Below are 21,068 nucleotides of genomic sequence, written 5' to 3'. Positions count from 1 at the left end.
CTTGGGTTTTGCTTTGAGGGCAACATCAGAATCCACTGGAAAACAAGGCTTGTCTCCTCTGGGGGTAGAAAGGAGCAATAGATTTTCTCCATCCATTACGACGTCCTCCTGCCTGGCGCAGCTGAGAGTTACAAGCAGCAGACGGGCACCAATGTGAGTAGTAATAAAAGGCAAAAGAGGCACGGGAGAGCAAAGAATGAAAGTCCAAGTTACTACCAAAAGGAAGTTCTTTATTCTCCTGCCCACCACCCAAGTCTAGGATGTGGTTCTTCATAGATGTGAAGGAAAGCTGGTATTCCTAGAAAGGACGGCTGTTCCCATGAGCCTACTTGCAACGTGCCAGGTGAAGGAAGAAAGTTCTCAAGAACTAACTATTCCTTTATCAGGAATTCTTCATCTTCTCAAGAGAACTGGCATAAAGAACGATGCGTAACAGAACTGCACCTCTTACAAAGCTCACTCCCCCACTGCTTCACCTTCAATAAAGCTGTGTGAACGTGACACTTGCTGATGTGCCCTTGTGTTTGCAGAGCTGAATTCTGTGGCTGGACTTCCCTTTGCTGTCGGTATCAGATGTTTTTTCCCCTGGTTGTGTACCTTCCAGACACTTGGATATTACTTTTCCCAAGGGAATGGGAAGCCTCTTGCAGAAACAGCATTTTTATGACATATATTTACCTGGATAGAGAGGTTCTAGGATAGACTTTACCCATTCATTCCAGACCAAGCTGCTGCAGCCAGTTAATTTCCACTTTTGTTGTGTGTTGTCACCCACCCTTAGGAAATGAGACCCAAATTTCCTAAAGCTGTACTTTGCTTTCGGTGGCTCTTGCACTAGAGCTGGTGTGAGTTTAGATAAAGGTTTGAAGCGAATGCGACAGTGAAACGTGTGCAGATTTGTTTCTTCCAAAAACTGGAGCCAGCTTCGCCCACTGAAACCCTCCCCTCTCTTCGTTGTGATCTAGTGCTGTGATGTGCCAATATTTTTTATTTTTTTGCATGTGCATTTGAAAATAAAAGCCAGATTTGAAGTGGAAATCTGCAGCTCGCCTCGGCACACTCAGCCCATCTGCACGCACGAGTGGCCCTGCAGATCACACCCGTGCAAACAGGTCCATCCAACTATGTTGCAGGGAAACCTGCCCTGGGCTTCTCAGGAGGAGAGCCTAGCAGACCGTTACCTTTCCCAGGAACTGGTTATCCTGGAGCAATTGAGGAACCAGGGTTGGCAGCTGTTCATCGTTTGAGAGAGAGGCAGCAAACGTGAAAGGAGTTGCAAGAGGAACAGCAACGTGAAAAAATAATGAAATATGGTAACTGCTGGGGATGCCCATTGCATCGAAATGCCCAGATGGGTCTCTCTGTCTCCTCAAAAAGAATAAAGGTGCAAAAGATGAAAACTAGATGAAAAGCGCTCCCCTTTGTCCAATTTCCCTGGTGCTGAAGGGACTCGGAATCACCTGGACAACAGCCAAGCAAAGCAAGAGCGTGTGTGAATGGAATGTGGTTCTGCACAGCTCTCTGCCCTCACGGGTTGCCCATTTGGGTCCTGGCCCTGCCAGCAGCACTAAATCTCTCCCTGCGACTGCAAACACCAAAGGAACACGCTGATTTATGGTTCCTTTAAGTAAGAGAAGCAGAGTGTAAAATGAGAGCATTTTCTGGATGAAAAATTAAAGAGATGTTTTTGTTAGTTCCTCATTCTAAGATGATGTGTAATTTACCTTATTGGGTGTAAAGTTCCACTTGAAAGGAAAAGTGACATCAACAGAAGTTAGAGCAACAGGCTGAAAAAATCCTGACACACTTAACTTCATATTCTAGGACCTAAACCAAGGGGGAAAAAAAAAGGAGGGGAGGAAAAACAAAGCAGAGAATTACCTGAACTAATGATCCTTGGCTTTCTCCTAGTTTAGGATCTCAGAACTCCTTGCATACGTTAATTAATTATCCCTCATTGCTCCCCATACAATTAGGTGTTATTTGCTTCAGAGAGTAAGCAGAGACATAGAATATAGAATTACTGGATTGCCAGGGTCACACAGACCATGGAGAAGCCTGAATAGAAAAACTGCTGTCCAGTTTGCTTAACTGCCATATAAAACACATGTAAAACTGAAAACAAGCGTCCAGAATAATTAAAAGAGCAGAAAACATAGAGCACAAGAGATTTTTTACCAAGCAGAGAGTAGGAATGCTAGAAACCCACGTTGGAAGCTAAGCGGTTTGAAACAAAACTACTACGGTGATATAAAATAATAATAATAAAGCATTTCTGTGTGGCTGAAAGATCATTTAGACCAATTATAGGTGAGAAGACCTATAAAGGTTTACGACACGGTCTCTTAACAGTTCTCAGCATCTTAGAATGTGGTCCTCTGGGTTTTTCTTGATACTGCAGGGCTCGAGGGCTTATTTCTGGTCCGTTTCGAGTTTGAGAGAACCAATCGAGCTGAATCCCGGTCTAAATATATTTTTCCCCACCTCTTTCTCTGAGTCTCCCACCCTCATAACCTAAGTTTATTCACTTATTGATTTCAGCTGCTTGGCATTCATTTTAACTGAATCTCTCTGCTTTGGAGATAATGCTGAACCTACCAGTTTGATTGACCACCTGAGGACTTCTCCCCACGCTCGGCCTGATGCCAGTAACCATCCTACTTGTAAGAGCTTCCTGCATGTGTTTCTGTCCTACCTGAACTTGGGAGGAATCCTGTCCATTGGCAGCATCACCATTCTGTGAATGGAGAGAACACCCCTGGGGTTTTAAATTCTCGTTTCTTTATTCGGAATATTCCTAGAATGGAAGTAATGGCGGTCTGGAATTGCACATGGGAAGAGGACAGAGTGACATCTCTATCATCTACCTCTCCTCCTGCTTCCTAGGAAGAAGTAGAGAACTTGAAAGCAGCTTTAAGTGCCTGGCAGCCCAGGGGTTAACGCATTGGACTGAGCAATAAGAGTGGCTCAGGCTCCTGAGAAGGAGGAGACACAACCGGGCTTAGGAGGGGCCCCAGTGCACCTTAAACCTAATGAAAAATGGCTTTTCTGCTGCCAGGCTGACATTTCAATACAATGTCAACAACATGTAAAGCACCCTCACTCCTGTATAGAGGCATCCGTAATAAAGCTATTCACACCACAGACATTTACGACTAATCAGGTGCTGCCTGGTATAAATAATCTCCAGACACACTAAAAATAGATTTCCTCTCTCTTTGCTGGTAGCAGGTGCCTCCTCTCTAAATCCTCTTTGAAGCAAAGCTACCAGCCTCTTTTCTCCCGCCGGGATGGGAGCTGTTTCATCTCCTTTCCTGCCAGGAGACGAAACAGCTCGTTGCATGTTTCAATGCGCAGCATTTTGCAGCAGAAAAGCAAAACATTTTCTGCAAGGCTGCATATAGGCTGCCCGATGTGATCCCGGCATGCAGCAAAGCCCATCAGGGCTGAAATGCAGCCACCTCTGGGACGCAGGTGACAGCAGCAGTGACAGCCAGGATGACACTGCAGGCTCCACCAGAAGCTGGAAGGGAGAAACTTCAATCTCCCAAGGGAGTTAAATGCTGCCCAAGTGCAGAATGTCGAGTAATGTTGGCCAAGCAGCACATATTCAAAGGCAAAAGTTTGGGTTCACGCCTGCCCGGAACATGGATAAGGATCCACGTGTCCTGGGTAGGGGGTATGGACCCCACTGGGGTCAAAGCTGAATTTTCTGGGCCAGGTTTCACCCTCTTAGAGGCACAAAAGCCTCATAGAAAACAGAGCAAAATCTTGCAAGGTTTTCAGAGCACGTGTTGGAAAAGGGGTGGGTTTAGGGTGCCCATCACTGCTCTTAAAGTCAGCATCCTGAGCAGCAGCAAAGCCTCTGCTCCCGAGCACTACATTTGTATAACCAGCTTAGAGATGCTTCAGCTCTCCTGTCTTGCAAGTATCCCAAGGGATTCTTCGGAGTTTAGGAAGGCCCAGCTTCTCCTCGGAGAGGTTCTCAGTCCCGCTGAACACGCAGCACGTTGAACAGAACCACGGAGGCTTTCGGACTTTGCACACAAGAACAGAGCTCGTTTGCAGAGCCCTGCAGCTCTCTGCATCTGGGGATGCTCGGAGCAACCGGGATTCCTTAATTCATTCCTCTCAACCTCCTTTCGCTTGGGCTCTTCGTTTCCCTATGGATACTGGCGGCCACCTTGCATTTCAAGGCCCCCTTTGGTTGCAGGGCTGGGTTTTGTGCGGCGCTCCGAAGTTCAGAGTCATTCCGACGGCAGGAACTCCCTCTGCTGTCCTGAAGCAGCACAAGACACCGGCTGCCACCCCTCAAACCACCTCCCCACACGGCAAGTTTTCAGGTGCATCAACCCAGGACCTTCAAGAACTCAACAAGAACCTTAACTGTGAAGGGCCCAGGTCAGAGAGCAGCTCCCATCATCAATGGGCAAAGTCAGACCTGGCTTTTGAGCTGCTAAAACTCTTTTTTTTTTGTTTGATCAGGGTGTAAAAATAGAAAACACACTGCAATTAATAACCAAAGAAACTGTTGGAGAATATAAGGAAAAGGTCTGTGTTCAGGCTTCTGTTCTTATTCAACACATCTGCAGGTTCCTGCTGATCCTTTAGCACCACTCTGTAATTTATTATTCCCTTACGACGTTGCTAAGAACAGGGGGTACCAGCAAGCAAAACCCAGAGCCACCCGGATCAGGAACGTTCTGACACCCCGACCAGGACTCGGTGTTTGTAGAATTGTGAAGAGAACCAAGAGAACCACATCACAGGGCATGGGTTGTGCTCCTTTTTTTTTCCCCAAAGGATAGAGAAAAAAAGGGAGCATAGGAACGGTACTCTGGAAAACAGAAAAAAGAGTTTTCATTCATTCCTGAAGATGAATTTTAATTGCCAGGATCCCCTATGAAAAAAAAACAGCAAAAAGAAAAGAATCAGGTAGACTTTGCGTGCATGCAGCACCCTAATTACGAGGTACATGGAAGTCTGTCACATTCAGGCTATTTCCATACGCTTAGTAACATGTTCTTTATGTTAATGTTGTGCTATAGAAGTTTACAGGACATTCAGCAGCGTCGAGTGTTACAAGCTGACCTATTTCAGCACCCATTCCACACATATTACTGTACAAAATAGGTCGGTGAGCAGAGTTGGGTGCAAATTATGACTTTAAATCAACGTGTCTGCTTTCATCCAGAGCAATTCACCAATTTAGCTCAAGCCAGTGCTAAAAAAGACCAAGTAGCTGCCCTCAAACACCCTTAGGTGCCTTGGAAAGAAAAAAAAAAAAAAAAAAAAAAAAAAAAAAGGATTTTCTTCCATTTCACCTACACACATGAAAAAATTGTGACGATCCACAGCTTACCACGTTTCTAGCATGTGGCTGTGCTTTATATCTTTCCACAAGGTAATTAGGGCAGGATTTATGAAGTCAAGAAGAGAAGGAGGGCAGGAATGCAGGTCTATGCGTAACGCGGGGGGTAACGTCCCCTCTCCGGCTGTTCGGCTCCCGGGATGCGGCCCGGGGAAGGGGACGTCTGCGGACACGAAGGCTCCGGTCCGGCACCCACCTCAGGCCGGGGGCTTGACGCGCTCGGCGCAGAGCAGGAAGCGGTTGACGTGGTCGGCGCAGTTGGCCACGGCCGCCTGGTTCTCGTGGAGGCACCGCTCGAAGGCGGCGAAGGGCTCTGCGCAGTCCTGCCGGATCTGCCGCACGATGGGGCTGCGCCGGGGGGCACGACGGGGCCCTCAGACACCCGGCGGGCATGGAGATACCCCGGCCGGCCCCGGAATGAACCCCTGGAACGGTCCCACCGGAGGGCCCAGAGGACCCTGCTCACCCCCAGCCCCAGCCCCTCGGCGGACCCAGAGACCCCAACACCAGCCCCATATCCACCGTGGGCCCCAGTGGACCCAAAGACCCCAACACCAGTCCCATATCCACTGCAAGCCCCAGAGATACCGGCCCCAGCCCCTCATCGACCCCCAGCCCCGGCCCCAGCCCCTCGGCGGACCCAGAGACCCCAACACCAGCCCCATATCCACCGTGGGCCCCAGTGGACCCAAACACCCCAACACCAGTCCCATATCCACTGCAAGCCCCAGAGATACCGGCCCCAGCCCCTCATCGATCCCCAGTCCCGGCCCCAGCCCCTCGGCGGACCCAGAGACCCCAACACCAGCCCCATATCCACCATGGGCCCCAGTGGACCCAAACACCCCAACACCAGTCCCATATCCACTGCAAGCCCCAGAGATACCGGCCCCAGCCCCTCATCGATCCCCAGTCCCGGCCCCAGCCCCTCGGCGGACCCAGAGACCCCAACACCAGCCCCATATCCACCGTGAGCCCCGGTGGGCCCAGAAACCCCCTGTCCAGCCCCATATCCACCGTGAGCCCTGGTGGGCCCAGAAATACCAGCCCCAGCCCCTCGTCGACCCCCAGTCCTGGCCCCAGCGACCCCAACACCAGCCCCATATCCACCGCGGGGCCCGGTGGGCCCAGAGACCCCCCGTCCTGCCCCGGAACGGGCCCCCCGGTGGGTGCAGAGACCCCGGCCCCAGTTCCCCATCCAGCCCCAGCCCCAGAGACCCCTCCAGTGGGCCCAGAGGCCTCGGTCCCCCTTCAGCCCCTGCCTCAGGCCCCTGTCAGCCCTGGCCCCAGCCCCCCGGTGGTCCCGGGGACCCCGGCCCCCCATCCACCGCCAGCCCAGGTTTCAGGCTCCTGCCCCCTCGGTGGGCCCAAAGACCCACCCCCGTCCGGCCCCGGCCGGGCCCACAGACAGGTCCAGAGACCGTGGCCCCTCGGTGGTCCCGGAGACCCCAGCCCCGGCCCGTCGACGGTCCCCGAGACCCCCGCCCCGGCGCCACTCACTGCGCGGCGGCGCAGCGGGCCATGCTGAGGCGCAGCGCGTGGCAGTCCTGCTGCCAGGAGGCCGGGCTGGCGGCCACGCAGCGCCCGTACTGCTCCATCTCGCTGCCGCAGTAGCGCGCCGTGATCTCCAGGGCCGCCTGCCTGCGGGACAACAACGGGCCGGGCCGGTCCGAGCCGAACTGGGCCAGGCCCGGACCGACCCGCGCCCCCCACCCCGGCTGCCCTTTACCCACATGGCGCCCGCTTCCTCCTCCCCGGCCGTGCGCATGCGCGCGCGGGGCCCGCCCGGAAGCGGAAGCGCGCCGTTGCCAGGCGGCCTGAGGGAGATGGCGGCGGCCGGCGGCGCTGCGGGCGGCGCGGACGAGCTGGTGTCGGCGGTGACGCTCTACCGGCGGCGGCCGCGCCTGCTGCACGGCACCGTGCTGCCCTTCGTGGCCGGCCTCTACCCGGCCTGGCTCTGGCTCTGGGGCCCGCGCGTGTGGGCCGCGTGGGGGGAGGCGGGCGCGGGCCGCGCGCCCCCCGAGGCCGCCCTCTTGGCGCTCGCCGCCATCGGCGTCGTGCACCTCCTCACGGCGCTCTCGGGGCTCTGGTCGGTGCACGCGCACTGCGCGCTCACCTGCGTGCGGGTGAGTGCGGGGCAGGCAGAGGGAGGGCTGCGGGAACGGCCGCTGCTCGTGGCCCAGTCACCCCCTGGGCGCCCGTCCTTTTCCGGGGCTGTCATTTCCCTCTGTGCGCGCGGCCCGTGCTCGTCACAGCGTCCTCGCCCCTTGCAGGGGCTCTGCAGAATCCCCCCCTGAAAAACAACCTCTTTTCCCCGCATGCCTTGGTGCCACCGGCAGGGATTCGTCCTGCTTCTTTCAGGCTCCGTAATTGGTTTTCCGCAGCAAACGCTGTTTGTGTTTCAGGAGCCTAGTCCCAAGAAAGCCACGTTGGCTAAGGTTGTGCCAACCCCGAATAACGGATCCGTCGAACTAGTGCCGCTCCACAGGGATCAGGTGAGGAGGCGGCCGCTGCAGCTGGAATTGGCGCCTGTCACGCGCCTGGGAACTGCTAGTTTGTGTCAGGCTGCAGTTTCTTAGCTTTTAACTGAGGTTTTTAGGGGAAATCGGCTATAGTGAGTCACAGAATCACAGAATAGAGCCATTATGGTTGGAAGGGACCTTAAAAGATGATCTAGTCCAACCTCCCTGCACACGCGAGGTCACCTAAAGCAGTCACAGGTGGGGAAAGGAGAGATTGCACTGTGTTTCCTGTCACAGAGTGATAGAAGAGCTAGAGATGCAAGTGATTAGTGGATTCCTCTAGATTTTTCCTTCTGCTCAGACTGTGTGTGAAATGAAGCCTTTGGTGGGTGTTCAGTTGCCTGTTTTTTTTCCTCCCTCTCTGCAGGGTGAGGATGGACAGGAGGCCCTTTCGTTTGAGTTCCAGAAAATCAAATACTCCTACGAAGTAGATGGCAAGAAACAGTTCCTTCCTGTAGCTTTCCCTGTGGAGCATCCCCTTTCTTATTACCAGAATGCCCGTGGCTATCAGGAGGACAAAGATATCCGTGCAGCGGAGAAGAAGTACGGTACAAACAAGTGAGTTTTCCAGGGCCTGGATCTCTTTTTGCCGGAGAGGGAGAGATCCCAAGTGTCAGTGACAAAGGTCTTGGAGTGGAAGGACGATCCGTGCTCTTTTTATAAATACTTCCTCCAGCCACTTGCTTCCCACGTGTCGGAATCTTCTAAGGACAAAAAATAGGATGGGGCTGTTTCTCCGGCATGGGCTTAGCTGGAAAGCAATTGATCTGAAAAGAGGAGAGAAATTGTATGGAGATATTCTGGAATAAAACCTGATCTCGCAGGAGAGGCTGTAGATGTTTTTGGGCTGGGCTGTTGCTGAGAAGACTGAACTCCAAGGTTAATAAGACTTCAATTCTTTCCCAGGGCTGAGATGGTGGTGCCAGAGTTCTTGGAACTCTTTAAAGAAAGAGCCACAGCCCCATTCTTCGTCTTTCAGGTAAAACAAATAAACAAAAAGAGCTGTAAATCCTTTTCCCTGATAAGAATTCCTTACAGACCTGGTTTGAGAGTCAAAAATCAGCTGGTGGCTTTCTAATAGCAAGAGTAGTTGCTGCTTTTTCTGTGTAATTTTGGTGTTTTAGCTGACTGTTGCTGGGACAACCCCGTTTCCTCCCTAATAGGTTATTGTGATTTTCTGTTTTTACAGCTTGATTCAATTGAATACATACCAGTCCAGCTGAAAGCATCCTGAGAATTGAGGGCTTTTGTTTTCTGAGTGAGATGGATGTTAGAATGACTTCCACATCATGTTCTCCTTACCAGGTGTTCTGCGTGGGTTTGTGGTGCCTGGATGAATACTGGTATTACAGTGTCTTCACCCTCTCCATGTTAGTGGCATTTGAAGCTTCTCTGGTCCAGCAGCAAATGAGGAACATGTCAGAGATTCGAAAAATGGGCAACAAGCCATACATGATCCAGGTAATCGGAATCGGAGAGGCAAGAATCACAAAAACAGTGAGAGGTGTCTGAGCAATTGCACAGCGAGCAGTGCTTGATGAGAGAAATGAGAAAGATACTTTTCATTGAGGCAGAATCTTCCCAAAAGGAGGAGAACTTGAAAAGGTAGGAACCAACTCAAAGTTGGGAAAGCAGAGGATCAAAGACTTTGGGCTTTTCCCTGTCCCTTTCTATCAAATCCATTCATTCTGTCCAGTATGTTCTTCATAAATTCATGCTTGTTTAATTTTCTGCTATCTTTTCACAGGTTTAAACGTATTTTCTATTATCTTTTTGTGCTTTTTTTTCCCCTTAACATACGTTTTTTGGTATAACAGTCTTTTTGAATGTCACACTGCCCTTTTTTCCTCATCCTTTTTCCTCTGCTCCTTTTCTACTGCGCTGACCCGAGCAAGGTTTCTCAAAAGTGTTTTTTTTTTTCCCACAGGTTTACAGGAACCGAAAGTGGCGCCCCATTTCAAGTGATGAGATTATTCCAGGGGATATCGTTTCTATTGGTAAGGGCTTGCATGATGGTCATAAATGGATGCTTTTAGCACGCCAGGAGTAATCTGATTTTAACTTCCACAATTGAATGAGGTATTAAATTCCAGTGGTCTTGACCAGATGCTTTTGGAGACTTTCTTTGCTTCAGAGATGTCACAATGTGAGGATCTAAGAACTGATCCTTCAGATGGATCTCTTGGATCTCCTAGCTGTCTTGAAGAAGTGTAAATACTGCCTAACTAGATAAATCAGCCTCAGATTCTTACTTCTGCTGAGGATTTTGAACATGAAGTTCCCTTTCTTTGGCAATATCTCTTAGGAAGGAAAGGGGTAAAGGCAGATCTCTGTCTTACCTCTGTTTTCATTTTTAGATTCTGTTGTCCCAGAATGTGGTTCTGCTGTTCAAACTTTGAATGAAATGTGCATTAAATGACTTGATTTTGGAACTTTCCTGGTTCCTCCAAGCCCCTTTAGTCCCCAGCAGTGCTTTTTGCTGTGGTGGATGGATGCTGTGGATAGACCCAAGCAGCCCTTGAGGGCTTTGTCCTTCAGGAATCTCCTCTGCTCAGCTGAACTGAAGGATATCTGCCCTGCCAGGCAATAGTTATGCCAGCCTCTGGCCTTCTTCTGAGTTTTAATTTCTTAATTGCAGGCCGATCTCCTCATGAAAACCTCGTGCCGTGTGATGTGCTGCTGTTACGTGGAAGGTGTATTGTGGATGAAGCTATGCTGACAGGAGAGTCTGTCCCGCAGATGAAGGTCTGTGTGAAATGTCCTCTACTTGTTCCTTCGTAGCAACCTAGGAAAGTAAAAACATTCAAGCCACTGCATCATTTGCAAGTGGAAATCTGTATCTTTGTGTAAATGCTGGCTCAGGGAACCTGGCCTGGCTGTTACTGTCTCCCTGCCAGTGATTGATGGTCTCTGGTAAATGAGAAACACGACGACTATTTTGCCTGGCTGTTTGTGTAGTCTTTGGGCCTGAACTGTACTGTGTGGGTATGGAATTGCCCTCCTCCACATGCCCCAAACCGGATTCCTTTGGCCAGCCATCGGAGGGACAAGTGTGAAGTACCTAAAACCATAAATCCCACTTGTTTTTGTGCCAGTGGGTGACTTAAAAAGGACAAGGTAGTGCTCCCAGAGCCTCCGTGCTGAATTCAGCATGTCAAGGGCAAACAAGTTGCTTGAAACCACAATTTTCAGAGGTGCCAGGCTCTAAACCCGGGCTGACTGGCAAGTTAACACCTCAATTCAGTTCAGGCCACCTCTGGCTGAAGTGGAGCTGAAAGCAGCTCAGAACAGGATAAAAACAGAAAGAAACACTTGATGTTTACTTGTCGGCAGCTGACTGAGCAGGCTTTGAATCTGAGACCTGACCGTTGTTGTGCAGGAGCCTGTGGAGGATCTCAACCCGGAGCACATCTTGGACATGCAGGCGGATTCCCGGCTGCACATCATCTTCGGGGGAACAAAAGTGGTGCAGCACATTCCCCCGCAGAAAGCCAGCACAGGACTGAAACGTATGTACTTTTTTCAAGTTTCCTCTGGGAGGACACATTGGACATGCACAGATTCATTTTAAATTGCTTGAGGCAACATTTGTAGCGGGTCCCGGGTCAGTCTCCTTGGCTCTTTTGCTAAGAGTTTACTCGATAATTAGTGCAATCTACTGAAGGTGACTGTGTAAGGGTGAAACCTCAAGTGTTTTCTGCCTTGGTTAAGCCCATAAAATCCCTGTGATAAAATTCCTCATCTTATTCCTGCTCCTGTTGCAGCTGTCGATAACGGGTGTGTTGCATACGCTCTGAGGACTGGTTTCAACACATCTCAGGTAAGATCTGAACACGCCTCCTCACTCGTGTCTTGTCAATGATGGTTGCACCGTTGAACACTTTGCTGTAAGGAAATCACATACAGCAGTGAGAAAACAAATACTAGGGCATCATTTTTAACTCTTCCAAATTAGCAAGTAATGTTAAGATTGGTTTCTGGCATTCCATTCTTTTTGCCAGATAAGTACTCCAATATTTGATGCAAAAATCTGGGAGTTGGGAGTCAGGATTTCCATTGCGATGGCCCCACTGTGAATTATAGAATGCCACAGTTCTCTGTAGGAGAACTTCAGCTTCTAGTTATTTCTGTGTGTGTGATTGTTAGAAAAAGTGATAGAATGTGTTTGCATTTGCTAGAGATGTGAACATAAGCTTTTTGAGAGCCCATTGGAAATTCAAGACTACTTAAAAAGAGACTAATCACGGGTGCCTCTAGGCTACTAGCCATGAAGAGGATCAAATAAATGAGAATAAGTTTAAGCCTGTGACACTAAAGCCCAATTTTAAAGTCATATTCTGGTGCTTACATATTTTTTAACAAAGCACTGCATGCTACAGAGATAGTTCCTTGCACTGAAGGCTGTTCTCCTCAGGGGAAATTACTCCGTACAATCCTTTTTGGGGTGAAGAGAGTGACAGCCAATAACTTAGAGACCTTCATTTTTATCCTGTTCCTGCTGGTCTTTGCTGTGGCTGCTGCAGCATATGTCTGGATTGAAGGTGAGCTTTCTTCTTGCCTCTTCTAGCTCTCAATACAGAACTTTTACCAAAGCTTGTGGGAAGGCCAGTTGGCCTAATTGAAGAGTTGGAGCTGTTTTGGCTGATCTAGTGTTTCAGAGTTGCATTCTAGATGTTTTCTCATCCTGCAGGCACCAAGGACCCAAGCAGGAATCGTTACAAGCTCTTCCTGGAATGTACTTTAATACTGACTTCAGTTGTTCCACCTGAACTTCCCATTGAACTCTCTCTGGCTGTCAATACCTCTCTCATTGCCCTGGCCAAGCTCTGTAAGTACCAAGTCTACACACGGAAACAAAAATCTGCTTTTTGCATCTGGGACAGGAGAGACTTTGGCTGTGGAATAGCAGGAAAAGCTACTGCAGCCTCCTTTGTTTCTAGAAATTAACAGTAACTCACATGGATGTTGTAGATGAGGTGTTTGAGGGGATGTAAACCCCAAATACAAGAAAATAAAGGGAATGTACTCTGAAATAAGACCTAAATCAAGTGTATGAAGGAAGAGAGCTGAACAAAGATTTTGGCACGAGAGCTCTGATATCCACTCTGGCTTCAAATGCTACAAATGTTGAGACTGGAGGGTTTAGTGCTCATTAAAGAAACTGCTCGAGCAGAGCACCACGCTCATAGCCTCCGTGCTGTGAAACCCTGAGCATTCTGTCCTTGTTTTGTCCTAGCTGATCTGGATTTCCTCTCCTCTCTTTGCAGACGTGTACTGTACAGAACCCTTCCGAATCCCCTTTGCTGGCAAAGTGGAAGTTTGCTGCTTTGACAAAACTGGCACGTTGACCAGTGACCACCTTGTAGTGAGAGGAGTAGCTGGACTCAGGTGGGTGCTGGGGTATTTTCAGCATATTCAGTGATTTGCCCTGTTCTGAGCTTTGGGCTCTGTGGGAGCTCTTCAGATACAAGTAAAATGCAAGTCCAGTGGGGAAAGAGGAAATAACCAGAGATTCAAAGAGTGAACGAAGTGGACTGACCCAGGAGAGGAAAGGTTTGCTGGTCCCTGTAGCAACAGCACTTAGAAGAAGAGTTAGTTGATGGCCTCAATACTTTTTTTATACTTTACTCAATTTTAATTGTGGGGAGGATTTCTCACCTAGGGTTTTTATGGGTATGAGATCTTTGTTGCCCACCTGTGCAGTAGCCTCCTGCCTTCTTGTTCCACTACTGCAAGAACCTCTTACAGAGACATCTCATGGTTGTTTGATGCCCTTTATTCAAATTGGATGTGGTTACACTTAACAGCTCTATTTTGAAAGTTGAACTTGAATAAAGTTTGCTCTGGAGGACTGACAAAAATCAATGGCTGTGACTCAGTTTGCAGTTTAGACCATGCCACATTTCCTATAGCTTTGATGTTGCTACGAGAAGCTCCGCTGGTTACTATATTCACCTTTTTTTCTTTTTTTCCAGGGGAAAATGTCCAGATTTTCTCCGAGATAATGTGAGCAGCCTCTCTGTTAACATGGACAGTCTTTTTGCCCTGCAGGGACGGGAAGGAGGTGACGCCGGTGTCCGACATTCCTGTAGAAACCCACCGAGCGATTGCCACGTGCCACTCACTTGTGCAGCTGGATGACGGGACGTTGGTGGGAGATCCGCTGGAGAAGGCAATGCTGATGGCTGTGGACTGGACCCTGACTAAAGGTAAAAGCAGTGGTTTTGATGATGATAACACTGCTTTGGTCAGTTCTTCCGAGCACAAAGTTACTGTGCTGTGGAGGTTTCCCCTGCCTCATGCCAGCGTTTTGCACGGAGTGCGTTTCATCTGGTACGATCCAGAACTGGTTTGGGGCAATGGAAACGCTTGCTCTGCATGTCTGAGGGACAGTAAATAGTGAACATCTATTCTGAAGGCAGCAAAGATACCACATTCTGCGCCTGGCAAGCGCAGGTTGGTGTCTTTTGGTTCAGATTACGCAGATTCAGTAAAATGAGGGTGTGAGTAGCTGGTGCAGATTACAGTAGAGGAAACGTGACAGTGTGGGGTCCATGCACAGCCTCTGGGGAGGGTTTCTGTTCTGCTTCCTTGGCTTTAGCATCTGCAGAAAACTAAGGTAAAAATATTCCCAGAGTATTTGAAACGTATCCCGTCGAAACTCATGTGTTCTTTACTCTGGATTTTTTACTTGAGATAATAAATACTATAAATGGACCTTTAGCCTCCTGCTTAGCTATTCAGACTGCTGTGCATATGTCACGTCCCGTAGTTTTTAGTAAGAGAATTCCAGCTTTGTATGATTGTGTCTAAGGAGAGGAGATTCATATGACCTCGGTGACCTGTGGGTTCCTTGTGACCCAAAGGGAGTGACGTTGCTTTTGATACCGAGAAACCTTTCAGGATTTCCTGATCTGTTTGTTTCCAGATGAGAAAGTTTTCCCCAGAAGTATTAAAACTCAGGGACTGAAAATTCACCAGCGCTTTCATTTTGCCAGTGCCCTGAAAAGAATGTCTGTCTTGGCGTCGTACGAGAAGATCGGCTCGACTGAGCTCTGTTACATTGCAGCTGTGAAAGGGGCCCCAGAGACGCTGCACAAAATGGTGAGCGTGGCTCTCGAGGAGATGTTAGATCCCTAGATGTTCCCTAACACACGTGCTCGTGCCCCCCAACCTCTGTATTCCCGAGTTTGGAGCCTGGATGATATGGGGAATTTTTTCTCTGTGCAAAAGCAGCAGCAGGCCCTGCCTGCAAACAGACTCCACTGGGGATTTTCAGTTCAATCCCAGGGAAATGTGAATATTTAATCATATGAGTTCCAGCCCTGTTGCTTCTGCTGACAGCAGGAGGATGGTTATAGGATGGATCTGCTCTTCTGCCCTTGCTGGTGAGGGACCTTCCCAAAGCTGCTTCTTTCCCCCATCAGCCTAATTCATAGGAAATACTAAAACGTGCTACTGAATTGTGTGTGGAATTGTATTAATATGACATTTCTCCCCTCACTTTTCTAGTTGTCTCACTGCCCGAGCAACTATCACGCTGTCCACACAGAAATTTCACACGAAGGGGCACGAGTACTGGCCCTTGGCTACAAAGAACTGGGGCATCTCACTCACCAACAGGTAAACCTGCAAAAAAGTTGCAATAACGACGTTACTTTTAAACCCTGACTCTTCGGGGAAGATTGCAGTTTCTGCGTTCTGCCCCCAGCTGTGTCTACCCCATGCCACATTAATAGATACCTCTGTTTCCAAACCAAAGTCAGGTCTTCCCTTGCAGCAGCTGAAGAGGCTTCGCATCGAATTTGCCAGCTTTTGTGTAATGGGGATGTGGAAACATTCCACAGGCTGCTTCTGCAGGGCTTTGTCCCAAAGCAGCCTCTATCCTAGAGCAGCTGGAGACAGCCCAGAATTGTTGGTTTTGTTTCCAAGTACCGATTGTGCTTCCCGTTGATGCTTTGCCTGCAAGGCTGCTCCACCAGCAAGGCAGGATTTTGGCTGTGGAGCAGCAGGTAACACTCCTTTGCTTTGGCAGGTACGGGAGATGAAGCGGGAGGCTTTGGAGTGCCAGCTTCAGTTCGCCGGCTTCATCGTGGTTTCCTGTCCTCTCAAAGCTGATTCCAAATCAGTCATCAGGGAGATCCAAAACGCTTCGCACCACGTAAGTGTCAGCAGCACCTTAGCCCCTCTGTCAGCTCTTGCATGAGGAATGCGGAATTCCTGCCTTGTGGAGCAAGGAGTGAGAGGCTTCCCTGGCAGAAAGGTGCTGAGGCCTTTGGGATGTGATGTTATTTTTGCAGTAGGGTTTGCCTCGGTCCAGAGAAAAGCCTTTCTGAACAAGCTGCTGCCCAGAGCTGCATCTTACAGCACTTCGCTCTTTGTGGTGCACAGGAGGCTTGTTGTGGTGTAATGCTTGACTGCATGCAGCTGGTTTGACATCTCCTTCTCCCCACACAGGTAGTGATGATAACAGGGGACAGTCCCCTCACTGCCTGCCACGTGGCCCGGGAGCTGCACTTCCTGCAGCGGGAGCACACGCTCATTCTGCAGCCTCCTGCGAGCAAAGGTAACGGATCCCCTGCAGGAAAGAGGTTCTCTGTCTTGGGACAAAGCAGCCCCTTGCCACGAGCATGGCAGCTTGGTGCTGATAACAGAAGCGACTCACCTGCCTTCCAGAATCCTGCCTAACCCTCTCTTCTCTGGCTTTGAACCGTGTCTTTTCCTCTGAGAACTCCTAACCAAGCCAAATGTGCACCAAAATAAGAGCAGCCTCAAGGCCTCCTCCCTGTGGCGGGATCAGAGGCCGGAGCTGACATTGATTAGGTGGGAAGTGGGGGTGTCACAGCCCCTGCTCTGCTGTCCCTGCCGTATAAGTGGGCACCTCATGTCCAAAACGACAGGGTTAGCAGATGCTGCGTGGCTCAAAGAGTGTTTTGTAAAACAATTTACTGCCTGTTGATGTTAAACCCATTCTGTTTTTTCCAGACTCCAGCTGGCAATGGGAGTCCATCGACGGTGCTGTCACGCTGCCCGTCTTCCCAACGCCCCTGCGAGAGCTGACGCAGCAATATGACCTGTGTGTTACCGGGGAAGGGCTCTCTCACCTTCAGTCTATGAACGGGCAGCAGCTGCTGAAACTCATCCCCCACATCCAGGTGTTTGCCAGAGTGGTCCCAAAGCAAAAGGTGAGAGATTTCAGCTCCTGGCGGATCCAAACTTTCCAGGGTTCCTTGTTTTGCTGCTGGCAGTTCTCCCGTTCAGGCTGCAGTGTATCAGAACACGGAGGCTGACAGTTCTGACTGGGCAAGTCTCGTTGCAGGAGTTTGTGATCACTACTTTGAAAAGTCTGGGCTACATCACGCTGATGTGCGGGGATGGAACCAATGATGTTGGAGCCCTGAAACATGCAGATGTGGGTGAGTCCAAATGCAGGATGCTCGCACGTGCCCCTGAGTTTGGTTAGTACTCCTAAATACAAAGTTTGTGGTATTTTTTGGGGGCTAGAACTGGTTAAGATCGATCTAACCAAGCTCATCTGGTAGCAGAATAACCTACATAAAGCAGAAAGCTGCCTGTGCTGGTGAAATACTGGATGACTGTACCAGCAGGCAGCATGAATTGGCTGCCAACACAGAGATTTTTCCTAATTCTGAGGTTTCTTTTGGGAAATGTAACGTGTCTGAGCTCCCATCTGGCTGCAGCTGGGATTTCTACCTGGTGAAAATGCTCTGCCAGCCCTTTGCCCTGCAGCTCGTGTTTTGTCCTCGCAGGGGTGGCCCTTCTGGCAAACGCTCCGGAGAGACTTCCCGAACGGAAGAGGAGACCTCGAGATGGCCCCGGGGACGCGCGGCCGGCTCCGCTGCCGGGGGGAAGCGGGAATGTGAGACCCACCTCCCGCGGTGCCAAGCACAGAGTCATGTCCCAAAGAGAGGAACAACTGGCCGTGCAGAGGGTTGGTAACTACATCCTCCTGCGCCCATTCGCGGGGTTTCGAGGTTTTGAAAGCCACGTAACTGATCCTTGCTCCTCTTTCCTCCTCTGGTTTACTGTTAAGTCATGGGAACTGGAAATAGCAGGATGTACTGGGAGAAGACCAGCCTTCCTGGTTGCTGCCCTGCAGTGACAGAGTGGATTTGATTAGAGGAGGTGCTGCTTTTCCAGACAGCCATCAAGCTAATGCTCTAAGCCTGAAGGTTTCTCAGTCCCACCTTGGTGTGCAGAGGATGTTCTCTGAGCCCACGTTGTGATAACGGAGTGTGTTTCTTCCTCTTACTGACCTACAGGAGCGGATCAGTCAGGTCTTGAAGGATTTGGAAGAGGATCGTGTGCCGGTTGTGAAGCTGGGGGATGCCAGCATTGCAGCCCCCTTTACCTCCAAGCTCTCCTCCATTCAGTGCAGTAAGTGCATGGTGGGAGGCGAGCGGTTTGGGTGGATCTGCACGTGTTCAGATTCCCAAACAGATCAGCCTGGATGGAAAATGAGACACTCAGCTCATGGCTGTCACGTTTACGTGTGGAAAATGCGGGTTTCTCAGCTGGGGAGGATTTAGGCAGTGTGGGGCAATAGTCCCTCAACAAGAGAGAGGGACAAAACCCCAGGAAACAAGTTGTTTTGTTCACAAACGCTGCTTCCTCTTGCTCCTCAGTCTGCCACGTGATCAAGCAAGGTCGCTGCACGCTAGTGACCACCCTCCAGATGTTCAAGATCCTCGCCCTGAACGCCCTGATCCTCGCCTACAGCCAGAGCGTCCTCTACTTGGAAGGGGTGAAATTCAGTGATTTTCAGGCAACTCTGCAGGGCCTTCTCTTGGCTGGCTGCTTCCTTTTCATTTCCAGATCAAAGGTAAGGAGTGGGAAGCATGTTGGGACAATGGTCAATGCCCATCACACTGAGAAAAAATGCTCACGAGAAATAGGGTCAAGTGTGAGATTTTTCTCTTTTTTTTTTAACCATTCCATGCTTTTCCATTCTAGTCAACCCTCTTGTTTTTGTTTTTTTGTTCCCAGCCTTTGAAGACGCTTTCCAAGGAGCGCCCACTGCCAAACATCTTTAACCTCTACACCGTCCTGACCGTGTTGCTGCAATTCCTTGTCCACTTCCTCAGCCTGGTCTATCTGTACCAAGGTGCCCAGGTGCGCAGCGAGGCCAAGTAAGTGCTACCCCAAAGTGGGAAGTGTTTTGGGTGTTACAAAGAACCCGGGAGTGCAATTCCCTGTTCTTGCAGCACCACCGATACCTGCACACGGGTGCTCTTTTTGTCAGGGCAGAGCTGCTGCTAACGATGGACACAAAGTTTGGGAGCAGCTGCTGTTGCCCCTGAGAACTCGAGTGTAGCTGAAGGGAGGGTTGGAGGGGTGATATAAAATCAGCTAAACTTTCCGGATGATTTTGTCGCTGGTCTATTGATCTCCAGCTCTGCTCCTTTCCAGGCGAGAGGAATTTGTGGATCTGTACAAGGAATTTGAGCCCAGTCTTGTGAACAGCACTGTTTACATCATGTCCATGGCAATGCAGATGGCCACGTTTGCTATCAACTACAAGGCAAGATATGTTTAAATCGCATCTCCAGTGGGACAGTTTTACACTTAACATGCAGCAGTGCTAAACATATTCTTCCCTAATCCCAAATTTGGTTTGTCAGGACTCTGTAGGGAAAAGCCTCTGCTTTTTGCACCAAGTTGGGATGAGACAAGTGTCCCCAACAGTGTCATGAATTGCTGTGCATCCTCTGGGCTCAACGTGTGCACAGCAGCAGCTCTATTCAGCTTCTCCCTTTGGCATTCCAGGGCCATCCCTTTATGGAAAGTCTCCAGGAGAACAAGCCCCTGCTGTGGAGCATCATCCTTTCAGGACTCGCCATCGTGGGCCTTCTCAGCGGCTCTTCCCCGGAATTCAACGAACAGTTTGGCTTGGTAGAAATCCCTACTGAGGTGAGCGAGCAGCATTCCCACGGGATCATGCAGGCACCAGCACCCATCCAGGCCCATGGGATTACACCCAGTGTTTCCATTGGGAAAACAAGAATATGTCCTGAGGAAATCTGGAGGAACCTCAAGGCTTTTAGCAGGATATAAGCCCTATGAAAAATCATATGTATAATTAGCTTTAAAAGCAGACTGCAAAGCAGCAGTCCTGCTGAAGCATTGAGGTAACTGCAGCAAGGGCCCTAGTTTAGCAGGTGAATGTATATGACACTAGTGATTTAATGTATGTTCCTATCACAACAGAGGCTTTTGTTCTGCAGGGAGAGCATCATGGAACAAAGTTGGGGTGGAAAGGGACTAACGAGCTGTGTTTGTTTTCTAGTTTAAGATTGTGATCACTCAAGTGCTGCTGGCCGACTTCTTCCTCGCCTTGTTAGTGGACCGAATTCTTCAGTTTCTGCTGGGGAGTGCAAAGCTCAAAGTGCCTTCCTGAACCCAGGTCCACGCAGCGCTCCGAGCGGGACAGCACCCAGAGCCACGTTCCCACCTCACGAGATTCATCTTTATTCCTTGGACGGTGACTCTGATCCTGTGCAGGAGCAGGGATGGGGAATATTCCCCCTTATCACATGGAAACCACCTCTGTAGACCAATCAAGGCCGCTGATTTTTCACTGTTTCCAGGACACGCCACCACCTGGCGAGGGTTTTGTACTGCCCTACGCTTGAGGAAGCGTTTACAGAGTTTAAATCAAAATCAATGTATTTTAAAACATGTTTGCAACTTCCTATGTGGGGTTCGAAGCTTTATGATGTTTTTAACAGGCCACTTAAGTGCAGGAGAAGAAAGGCAAAAACCAAAAAACCCTAAAGACAGAAGACTAGGCTGACTATAGTGTTTCAGTCACGTAACTGTATGTATAGTTACATATACGTATGTATATGTAAACTGCAGTGTTTCAGTCATGTAAGAATCCCTAAGCACTTTCTTGCAGGAGGTAACGTTTCAAGTAGAACATAGGAGAACAAACACTGCCAAAAACATCTATACGTTGACTTGTGCTGCTGTACGTGCCAAGTTGAAGCTCTGTTTTTCAGAAACACTCCAAAAAAGGTTAAAAGAGAAACATTTATTTTCTCTCTAGGCAATTTTAGATTGTTGAGACTTTTTCAGGTAGTCAGAACTTCAGTCTGGGCAGCAGAAGCTGCATCCTCAAGGGCAGGCTCCAGAGCTAAGAAATGAGTCGGGCA

At 49.6% G+C, this 21,068-nt stretch overlaps 2 protein-coding genes across 3 annotated transcripts; one reads left to right on the top strand and one right to left on the bottom strand.

Annotated features, from left to right (window-relative positions):
• Positions 1–5,540: 5,540 nt before the first annotated feature.
• On the bottom strand, positions 5,541–7,042 carry CHCHD5 (coiled-coil-helix-coiled-coil-helix domain containing 5). Its single transcript, XM_088535125.1, has 2 exons — positions 6,872–7,042; positions 5,541–5,719 (listed from the first exon to the last, which is right to left on the bottom strand). The coding sequence occupies exons 1-2, from the start codon at positions 6,967–6,969 to the stop codon at positions 5,569–5,571; spliced, it is 249 nt and encodes an 82-aa protein (XP_088391251.1). The 5' UTR covers positions 6,970–7,042; the 3' UTR covers positions 5,541–5,568.
• Positions 7,043–7,196: 154 nt separating this feature from the next.
• ATP13A1 (ATPase 13A1) lies at positions 7,197–20,487 on the top strand. 2 transcript variants are annotated; one of them, XM_010221796.2, is made up of 26 exons: positions 7,197–7,497; positions 7,777–7,866; positions 8,261–8,451; positions 8,800–8,872; positions 9,199–9,354; positions 9,821–9,890; positions 10,532–10,638; positions 11,273–11,402; positions 11,658–11,713; positions 12,308–12,434; positions 12,584–12,721; positions 13,161–13,281; positions 13,945–14,102; positions 14,822–14,997; positions 15,406–15,516; positions 15,929–16,054; positions 16,351–16,459; positions 16,879–17,078; positions 17,213–17,309; positions 17,664–17,845; positions 18,177–18,291; positions 18,540–18,736; positions 18,901–19,043; positions 19,324–19,435; positions 19,681–19,824; positions 20,201–20,487. In XM_010221796.2, exons 1-26 carry the CDS (start codon positions 7,198–7,200, stop codon positions 20,309–20,311), a joined length of 3,540 nt encoding a protein of 1,179 aa, XP_010220098.2. In that variant the 5' UTR covers position 7,197; the 3' UTR covers positions 20,312–20,487. The 2 variants fall into 2 exon arrangements, with proteins under 2 accessions (XP_010220098.2, XP_088391247.1); XM_088535121.1 differs by lacking the exons at positions 7,197–7,497; positions 7,777–7,866; positions 8,261–8,451 and having other exon boundaries at positions 8,833–8,872; positions 9,083–9,354.
• The last annotated feature ends 581 nt before the right edge of the window (positions 20,488–21,068 follow it).

The sequence above is a fragment of the Tinamus guttatus genome, unplaced genomic scaffold (assembly GCF_059628265.1).
Source record: "Tinamus guttatus ecotype Peru unplaced genomic scaffold, ASM5962826v1 Tinamus_guttatus_pri_ptg000617l, whole genome shotgun sequence".
NCBI lineage: Eukaryota > Metazoa > Chordata > Aves > Tinamiformes > Tinamidae > Tinamus > Tinamus guttatus.
This window is presented reverse-complemented; position numbering and strand designations above follow the sequence as displayed.